Raw genomic sequence first — 10,250 nt, forward strand, 5'->3', positions numbered from 1 at the left:
GTGTGTATATTCGGGTATATACAGACATAGGACTCGTTTGCTTTTGTAGAGCGCTGTCGAAATCTCTCCGCGCTGAAGGCTTTCCTTTTTCGGTGGTTTACCCTTTGAGAGGGTCTATTGGATTGGATTGGATTGGAAATCTTCGCCATTTATCGCGAATTGAATGCAGAGATGCGTCAAGAACAAGAAGACAGAGGGATTATTTGTGTTTCTCGAGTTGTACTCAGCCGTCCTCAGTGAGGTTTTGGGTCTCCGTTTCGGGGCAAGGCACCGACAGTCGACAGCGGCGTGATTTTGGTGGAGGAAATGGCGAAGCGTGGATATAAACTGCGTATCCTTTTTAATTTTGGTGTTTGTTTCATTTTGCATTTTTTAAACTTTCGCGAGTGATTGTGAATGTCGGCGGAGTTGAGTGGTCGGTTTTGGGTAGGATTTTGATTTTTCTCGAAATATTGGATCGGAGTGATTTCTTTTTGAAAAATTGCATGGTGTTGACGATGATCGAGAAAGGTGTGGTGATGTCGTCCTTATCTTTTTTCACACTCTTGCGTTCTTTAGATAAAAAGAAATCAAAATTTGTTTCCACTCACCGTGTGGCATGCTTTCTATTTTGTTGATCGAATTGTAGTTTTGAGAATTTGTTATTTTGAGGGTATTCAAAATGCCCTTTCTTGTAAATTGTCTATTCTTGACTGAATATGATGTAGAGGAATTTGTGGCGCATGCTGGGAGTGTAAATTGTTTGAGCTTTGGGAAAAAGAATTATAGAGTGTTTATAACAGGTGGAGATGATCAGAAAGTGAACCTTTGGTCCATTGGAAAGCCCACATCTCTTGCGGTTAGTTAGCAAACAACATTATTTGAAAGATTTGTTTGTACATATCACTTTAGGTTTGGATATGTGGTGACAATTTCCTCTATGAACTTTGGGACTTGTGTGATTTCAATCTGTTAGTCAGGTGGTTGGGCCTTTTCGTAATAATCTAATATACTGCCATGTAATCCAAAGCAATGCACCAATGTTAGCAATAGTGAAATTCATAATTTAAGAATGCGTCGAAACATTTGAATTAGGATGAGTGATTAATGTCATGTATAATATATTTCAATATACTCTTGGTTTGTTAAATTCTGAAGATGAATGTTGGTCTGCGCCTTGTTTGATCCACGTGGCACCAGAGAATGCTAAATATTGATATTCAAATTCAATTCCTTTGTTCATTTATAATTGAAAGAGCTCGGAAGTACTCTTGTAACTGGTTTACCATTTGCGAATTTCGGAAACTCATGAGTTTGGATGTTACTTGTAATTTAATATGCTTTCCCCTTTTTTGTTCATGGTAATTGATTTTCTTTTCTTCTTTTCATTAATTTTGCTTATAATCATTCTTTCTGCCTCCCCCTCTTCCACTCTCTTCTTATTACTCTCTTGTTCCTTGTGTTTCATGTACACAAAGGAGAACCTACATGTTCGTATGCACTGTGGCAACGTTAGTCTGTTTCATTTGCGTAATTTCTGCCCGACGTTGTTCTATCTGAAAACTATGGCTGCAGTCCTCTTTATTCTAAGGATGAGCATTGACTTAGTATGCCTTTTTAGTTAGTCCTTACATAATTTCAATCAAGATATTTAAACCTGGAGTTAATGTTTGAAGCTAGAATGATATTCTTCTATTCTTGCTATTTGCTCATCTCCAGGTCTTTGGCTGTTTGGATATTTTATTGGTGTCAGGAGCACTTCTGATGCTATTATACTAATAAAGTTGTTGCTCTTTATATTAAGTTATCATTATTATTATTATTATTTTCTGGGTGGGGCATAGTTATCATTATCCATGTCTTGTATACTGCTGCAGTCGATATCATTTATAGCATTTGCCTCATCCAGTGAAGTGATACTCTTTCCTGTGAATGGTTGAACACTATACATCTAAAGGAAAATCACTTTTTGGTAATTGCAGAGTCTGTGTGGTCACAATAGCCCAGTTGAGTCTGCAGCATTTGATTCAGGAGAGGTTTTAGTGGTAGCTGGCTCGTCTTCTGGAGCCATAAAGTTGTGGGATTTGGAAGAAACTAAGAGTAAGTAAATCTATTTCCCATGTTTCCTCTATATTTTAGATTTCAATATCCGTTGTTGGCTTCTAAATAGCAGTAGAAGTTGAATCTTTTTTAGATTTAAAACATAAATATTTCTGATATTTAGTTGCATATTCTGCTTCTATATGAGATTGGGGTGCCTGCATGTTAAGACATAAAATTTAACTTATGCTATTGAGGCATGGGTTCTCTCCAGATTGTAAATGCCACTTTGATAACATCAGTATAACATTCATTTTGATGTGGTTAAATGTTCTTGAAATATAGTGGTTCGCACTCTTACTGGACACAGATCCTATTGTACTTCTGTTGAATTCCACCCATTTGGCGAGTTTTTTGCATCTGGCTCAATGGATACCAATCTAAAGATATGGGACATTAGAAAGAAAGGGTGCATCCACACATATAAAGGTCATACTCGAGGGATAAGTAATATAAGATTCACTCCTGATGGTCGCTGGGTAGTATCCGGTGGATTAGATAATGTTGTTAAGGTATGGGTGCAAGGTTTAATATGAAAATTGTTATATATGAGTTATCCCTTTCCTTTGGTTATAGATAATTCCTTTTATACAGGTATGGGACTTGACTGCAGGAAAGTTGTTGCATGATTTCAAGTTTCATGAGGGACATATCCGGTCCTTAGAATTTCACCCTCTTGAGTTTCTTTTAGCGTCAGGTAAGCAGCGTATATGGTGGATTGTCTGTAATTGCAGGACTCTAGCTACGATGATAATGACATCAATGAATATTACAGGTTCGGCTGACAAAACTGTGAAATTTTGGGATCTGGAGACATTTGAGATGATTGGATCTACCAGACGTGAGGTATTTAGTCATTTCCCTTAAAGCCATTATTCTCTTCACATATTGATTGACTGAAGATAATGACCTTTTATAATGTTCATTTCTTCTGTTAGATGCATATAATATCTATATTTTATTTTGTTTTGTTAAAGTATTTCAGTAATTGCGTTGTTCCAAATTCTATTTGTCTCTCCCTCAGGCTTCTGGAATAAAATCACTAGCTTTCCACCCAGATGGAAAATCCATTTTCTGTGGACTAGACGATAGTTTAAAGGTCCATTTTGTACTGTACATTATTCCATGAATATTTTTGTAGAAAATTCATTTTTTCACATGGGTCCTCCTCTCTTTTGCCAACAGGTTTTCTCATGGGAACCTATAATTTGTCACGATTCTGTCGACATGGGCTGGTCATCACTTGGCGATCTTTGCATTCATGATGGGAAACTTTTGGGTGGTGCATATTACGAAAACTCAGTTGCTCTTTGGGTAGCAGATGCTTCGGTATCCTTCTGGTCTTTCTGATATTTTATTGTTTCCATTACCTTTTCTTTTTGTTACTTTGGAGAGAACTATGACAATCTGTGCCACACATACTCAAAAGTCCCTCTTCTTTGTTAGCTTATAGAGCCGTACAGCACAAGATTGACTACACAGCAATCGAAGCTGGAATGTGATACTCAGGGAAATCTTCTCGACAAAGAAGCAGACCATCCAAAGCTAAAATCAAATATGCATTCCACAACCCCAGATAGTGATAATAAGGATGTGAAAACTATATATGTTGACTGTAAGTTTGAGTCTCTACATGTGTCTGATTTTTTCCCAGTAAAATCATTCCTAAGTTTCTATTATATGTTTTGCCGCAGGTGTAAGTTCTGTAACACCGAAGATTATTGATTCCGTAGACACTCCTAAGGGTGTATGTACATCTGACTCCAAGGAAAGTAATGCTATTGGAGTTCACAAGCATAGCTTTCCCCCAAAACCTAGCACGCCGGTGGTTAATAAGAAAACCCTTGTTATGCCTAATATAGTTCCTCGTGATGGTTCCAATGGAAAGCATTTCATTGGGTCTAGAAGGGAATCTCTTGGTTCAGCAAAGGCTTTCATTGGCATGCCTGTTAAGCCATCTTCTGCGAGGAGGCTATCTAGCAGTAGGTTTGATATGGAAAGAATGGCTGTGTCCCATGAGTCTGATACTCGCAATAACATTAAAACTCCTCTGAGAAGAAAAATGGATTCAGGCCTCCGTAACCGACTCATCACTGATGAATTTGCCAATGAATCCTCTGAAGGAAAACTATCAAATCACAAGATTGTTACGGAGAAGTTTGATAGATTATCATTACCCTCAACAAGTATGTGACGTTAAGTTTCCCTTTTAAAGCTCGTCATTGTGTTCATTTACACCATTTGTTGCTATTTGCTTTTTGATAAATGGTGATTATTAGAACCGTTTGCATTATTTTTATTCTATATATAACTACTACATTACACTTGTTAGGAAACTATGGTCCAGCTTGTCTCATCTTTAGTTCCCAAATTGACTTGTTACAATTTTTCCAGATAATCCGATTCTGGATTCCAGTAAAAGGACAAATTCCCCAAGAGTAGTCAATGGAGGTTGGTTTTCATATAAATTATGTTCTACATGAACCCTCAATTGATATTTATTCTTTTATAATGGCAGGTGCTGCTACACATCGAAGGACGCCTAGTTCGGTTGAAAGGTTTGCAAAAAATGACGAAATTCAAAAGCCAGAGAGGGATGCTGGTGCAATTGCTGGCCCTCCAGAAAGCCTCCCATCCCAGGTACATCTTCTATTCTTTATCTTTCATAGAATAACTGAGATTCTTATTACTCAATTTCGTGTGCAATCAATAACTGATCAAACTACGCGGTTCTGCAGAGCATTGACAAAAATTTGGTAACCAGAGAAGGGTCAATTGTGGATGATAGCGTTGTCATAGAAAATCTAATGCAGAATCATCAAATGACATTGCCAGCATTAGAGTCTCGATTAACTAAGTTACAGGTATTACTGCTCATCAAGGTTTATACACTGCGTTTTAACAAGACTTAGACTCCAATTGTGTTCCTCAATAAATCTAATTTTAGTTTCTTGGGACAGGTGGTTCGGCAGTTTTGGGAAAGGAATGATATTAAGGGTGCCATAAATGCTGCGAGGAAATTGTCTGATCATTCTGTGCGTTTTATCCTTTTTGTCCGGCCATGTATTTACCCAAGATCTTTCCTCATTACTATATCGCTCGCTCTTGCAGGTGCAGGCAGATTTTATCTCTATTCTCATGCCCTGTGGGCTGGAAATTATTACGCTCGACCTGTTTTACTGCTTGCTTCCCATGCTTTTAGCACTATTGGAAAGCAGAACAGAAAGGTAGCAATCTTTCCACATTACATTCAAATGCACTCTCTAATATTTGTTTGATCCTAAATCATACTCATCTTCCATCTCATCCACAGACACATTATACTTTCCCTGGAAATGCTCGTTAAGTTGGCCGCAGTCTTTGCCCCGATCGTCCATACAACAGTCTCAGCACCTCCAGTCGTCGGAGTTGATCTCCATGCCGAGGAGAGGTACACTTCATGTCTTAAACATGTAAAATCTTGCATCTTTACCTTCATTGGGCTCTTGTACATGAACCCTTCTGCTTGTAGGATTGAATGCTGCAAGCGATGCTTCGATCATCTCCAGGAGCTGCGAACAACACTTCCGGAGTTAATGCAGTGAGTTTTTTCGACCCGCTGGAATCGCCTGGCTGTGTTTTTTTACTTCTAGCAGTGTTACTTTGGCTCTTGCATTTACATATTTCTTCCTGTGCAGGCGTGGAGGTAATGTTGCCCGATACGCACAGCAGCTAAACCTCGTTGTCCAAATGTAGCCGTTAGCAACTTAGTATAGCATAGAAGACAATTTAAAATCATTTCAAAACGAAGATAGGGAGTTCATAGGAAATTAATTGTAGTTTTGGACGAAGTTGTAATATTCGTTTTGTTTCTACTTGGGCCTGCTCGAAATATGTCGAAAGAAGTGGAGCAATTTGTCAAATACAGAAACGGGGGTGGTAAGTTCTGGAAAAAGAGAAGGGTATTAAAGTCCTTTTATATATCTTCATCAAATATTATTTCATAAATATTAAATAAATTATTCGATTCAAGACCAAACCCCATATACGTTGTTTGCGTCTGTCGTCCAAGCAAGGAGTTCTTCGAGAAATCAGAAGGAAATTGAGAGGTATTGATTTTCATACAATTGTCCAATTTCGTCTTTCTCCCGATTTCATTACAGTCGCTGTTAATTTTCGGAAAATTAATCCCGCAAAATAATGGTGGATTAAGAGATCCATTTCCGAGATTCCCGCTTCGGGCAAAAGCTTCTCGTTTTTCTGTACTTTTTGGTGTTATTTATTTTATTTATTTATTTTTTCCACGCTGAATATGTGTTTATTTTTGCAGGAATCCTTATCTGTTCTCGGTCGACGTGGATTGCCGGTGGGTAACGTGCGCAGCGGCGGCGAGAGTCGGTGGACGGAAAAGCAGACGCAATGCCTCTATGCGCAAGAGTTCAACCCCTCGTTTGATACTGAGCGTACACGTGGACGGTAGGATGGGCGCTGACGTTGCAGTGGGCCCACCTGAAGAGTGGAACACGTGGGAGGAGCTTGTACTGGGAGGCGCTGTGTTGAGGCACGGTACCCAAGACTGGAACACCGTCGCTGAGGAGCTCCGAACCCGTTCCCACCGCCCTCAATCCTTTACTCCTGAGGTTCGATTCCTCTCCTCTGTACGTCTTTCTATTTTAATGTCCATATATATTCTTTTACAGCCATTTATGCATGCATGAAAGTAAAACTGAACATCTTTGGATATTTACACATTGAATTTTTTAAAATCATCGTTGCACATATTCAGTCAGATTAAATTTATGCTGCATGTGTTATTCATGTTAAATTTTGGTTGTGTTTGTTTTCAAACATAGTTGCTATATTTAATATTATTATTTTTTTTATAACACATTTGAAAAAACCTCAAATGTTGTATTTCAAGTTTTTATTTAAATTACTAAGTTAAAATTTATTTGCCATTCCAAACATTATATTAAAAATTATTTTCAATTCAATAATTTATTAGTCCTAAAACAATTTAGAACACTCCAAAACACACCCTAATTAAGATCGATGGAATGTTATTTTAGGTGAATGGTACATTGTTTGTAATATCATAAAATTTTGTGTTAGCAAGTAGGATGTGCTTAATTATGTTTTTTATGAATACCTGTTTTATTTTTTTTTATTATAATTAATTTCCACTAGCACTTTGTATTCAAATTAACCTCTCCTAAAGTTTACTCTGTAATACAGTAACATTCACTGTAAAAATGTAAAAAATTGCATCATATTAAATCTATTTTACTTTCATTGACTATCATAATTGATGACTAGATTTAATTCATGCACAGTCTTTCTATTAAAATATATGAACCAAACAAATTATAATATGTCATGTATTATTGGACCAATTCAACGTTTTCTATTTTATACTAAAATTGACTTTTATGTGATCCTTAATGTATCACATTGGGTTATGATTACACTAAATTATTTAACTAGCTTAATAAAGTGTAATCAACAACTACTATAATACTAGTCAAATGAATGTATAGTATTTTTTTATCATTAGCATTCTAAGATGCTTAAAGAACCAATCATTACCCTGTATGTTATTATATCTGTCAACATAAAATTCAAATACAACACTATTCATCATTGTTTGACAAAACACTGTTCTTGGGCATGGCAATGCTCTACTTTTAGCAGCAGGCAGCCATTTGTTGCATTATTTTAGAGCTATTTTTGGGCTTTCAAGAGGTTGTAAAATTGATCAATCACCTGATTAGTAGGGCCTGATGGCTAGTCGTTGTGAATTTATGATTGCTGCAGTCTGCTGGTAGGTTTGATCATGTTATACAACTCTGTTAGTTGCAAAAATTATTTGGAGATGTGAAGTGAACTGAACCAAAGAGGTATGGATGGATGAGTCTCTGGATGGCATTGAGTTGCAAGTATGTGCTGCTATGGTAGGGGTTAATATTTCTTGATGACGTAGAACCTCTTAAACTCGTTGATGGTCCTTTTGGTAATGCACAAAGTTATGAAAATACTGTTTCACTTTGAACTGATTGGGAATAATTTTAGTGCCAATGTAACATTATTATCTTTCGTGTATTTATTGGAAATTGACGATTCCGGAGTTGGTTTGCAGGTTTGTAAGGCCAAGTATGAGTACCTGCAAAAGCATTACTCTGGTGGTTCCAAGTGAGTTGAATGCTCCCTTCTCAAAACTGAATTTATTTTCAGTTAAACGCAGTAGGAGTTAAACATTGATATGGACTCGAGGGGAGCATCACTATGGGCCAAATTGAAGAAAATAGAATCATTACTTACATAATACTGTATTAGTCTTCTACTACCATTTATACAATATTTCAAAGCCTATATCCATATCATTGTGAAAATCGATATTTGGCTAAAACTGTTTTGCAAATTATGTGAAAACTATTTGGTTGTGTTCTAACATCTACTTTTACGGTTGCATTGTGAGGAATGCCTCAGGTCTTGGTTTGAAGAGCTAAGGAAGAGACGAGTGGAAGAGTTGAAGCGAGAATTGGCAATATCAGAAGATTCAATAGGGTAAGCACAAATAAACCTCGTATAAGTTTGTACATTGTCAATTGTATGTTTCATTTGAGCTAACCATAGAAGAGTATAGCTATCCATCATAATGCAGAGGATGTGTTGCTATCTGTCAATTCCAGGTCTCTTGAGTTGAAAATTAAATCACTCGAGGCAGATAAACGAGCTTCCAGCCAGGACCATTCCCATCTGATCAAGAATGCGTCGCCTTTCCCTGTGCTCAATTCAGGTGAAGCCGTGGAGTCCTCAGGCAAAGAGACAACAAACGACGAAAGCTCTGCAGGAAGCTTCACCAAAGGAACCTGCAATCACTCAAAAAGGATTTCAGCCGCAACGACCGAGCAGGACAAGGACACGATCATCGAAAAGCTAGCAGAGTATGTCGGTGGACACGGGCCGGTAACCCTTAAGAAGAGACGAGGCCCGAGAAAGCGGAAGGGTTGTAATCCATTAGCCAAAGAACCGAGTATCGGAGAGAGTGACAATGTCGGTTCTTCAAACATTGCATCCATTGTCGACTGCGATCCAACAGCTAAAAACTCCTCCGTGACCAATCCCACCGAAATTCCAGAAAAGCGACACACTGTGATGAAAATATTCGAATGTTTCGCGCAGAGTCAGCCTGCATCCATATTCAGCCATCGACTCGACAGTCAGGTACAAGAACTACAAACCATACTATGCTCGACTCCCGTACCTATAGATTAACCGAACTCTCTGTTTTCGACTACAGAAGCGAACAAGGTACCGGAAGCTCATCATGCAGCACGTCGACATGAGCACAATAAGATCAAGAATAATCCGGCAGTCGATCAAGACGGCTGCAGAACTTTTCCGCGACCTGCTCCTGCTAGCCAACAACGCCCTCGTGTTCTACTCGAGACAGACCAAGGAGTACAGGTCAGCATTGTCTCTGAGACACTTGGTCAGCCAAGAATACAAGAAGCACTATTACGACGGCGGCGGCAGATCTTGCAAAGAAGCTGCGTCGCCGTCCTTCCCGCCTCTAAACCGTCCCGTGAAGCCGCGGAGTGTTCGCCCTCGACCCCCACCCCGACCCCGACCGGAGAAACTCTCCGGTCCCGACAAGGTAGCTAATGATAAAGGTAAGAATGATGATGAAGATCCTGAAGACACTGTATTGCTATCTTCCTTGTTGAAAGCTAAGAAAGGTGTCAAGAGGAGGCTTGTAAAGTTAAATTCTGAATTGGCTGACAATACTGCTGTCAAAGTCAAAAAACATAGTAAACAAAAATAGGGAGAATTTAAGAAAAATTTCACATTTGTTTAGTTTAATTCAATTTATGGGTAACAGCAATAATGAATGATAAGGGATTTTGGGATCTTACTGACATCAAAACAACATTTATACTTCACTTGTTTTGTTTATTTCTTGTTTTACTTTCCACTCATGCTAATATTCTTTGCCTTTTAATTTCTTGTGCATATTATTAGTATTATTTTATATACATTTATAGAAGAATAAATAGGGGCTAGTTAATGATGTCTCCTTGGCATGTGATACGCAATTAATTATTCACTTTTTATTAATAAGTCTATGTTGACTTATGTTTTAACTTTTTTTTTTTTTTTTCTTTAAATCATATTGAATATTTATTTTATAA

The 10,250-nt window shown here is 37.9% G+C and overlaps 2 protein-coding genes across 3 annotated transcripts; both read left to right on the plus strand.

Annotated features, from left to right (window-relative positions):
- LOC127247767 (katanin p80 WD40 repeat-containing subunit B1 homolog KTN80.2-like) lies at positions 1–6,461 on the plus strand. 2 transcript variants are annotated; one of them, XM_051269773.1, is made up of 19 exons: positions 1–331; positions 708–838; positions 1,962–2,079; positions 2,365–2,591; positions 2,674–2,776; positions 2,855–2,925; positions 3,104–3,178; positions 3,265–3,408; positions 3,526–3,694; positions 3,774–4,265; positions 4,474–4,530; positions 4,598–4,719; positions 4,818–4,943; positions 5,040–5,114; positions 5,191–5,306; positions 5,393–5,509; positions 5,591–5,659; positions 5,757–6,167; positions 6,389–6,461. In XM_051269773.1, the coding sequence occupies exons 1-18, from the start codon at positions 307–309 to the stop codon at positions 5,812–5,814; spliced, it is 2,295 nt and encodes a 764-aa protein (XP_051125730.1). In that variant the 5' UTR covers positions 1–306; the 3' UTR covers positions 5,815–6,167; positions 6,389–6,461. The 2 variants fall into 2 exon arrangements, with proteins under 2 accessions (XP_051125730.1, XP_051125731.1); XM_051269774.1 differs by lacking the exons at positions 1–331; positions 708–838; positions 6,389–6,461 and having other exon boundaries at positions 2,390–2,591; positions 5,757–6,161.
- On the plus strand, positions 5,952–9,883 carry LOC127247413 (uncharacterized). Its single transcript, XM_051269240.1, has 7 exons — positions 5,952–5,997; positions 6,092–6,167; positions 6,389–6,716; positions 8,195–8,247; positions 8,545–8,622; positions 8,748–9,282; positions 9,359–9,883. The coding sequence occupies exons 1-7, from the start codon at positions 5,952–5,954 to the stop codon at positions 9,881–9,883; spliced, it is 1,641 nt and encodes a 546-aa protein (XP_051125197.1).
- Positions 9,884–10,250: the final 367 nt, after the last annotated feature.

The sequence above is a fragment of the Andrographis paniculata genome, unplaced genomic scaffold (genome assembly GCF_009805555.1).
Source record: "Andrographis paniculata isolate CXL003 unplaced genomic scaffold, ASM980555v1 Contig32END, whole genome shotgun sequence".
NCBI classification, from domain to species: Eukaryota; Viridiplantae; Streptophyta; class Magnoliopsida; order Lamiales; family Acanthaceae; genus Andrographis; species Andrographis paniculata.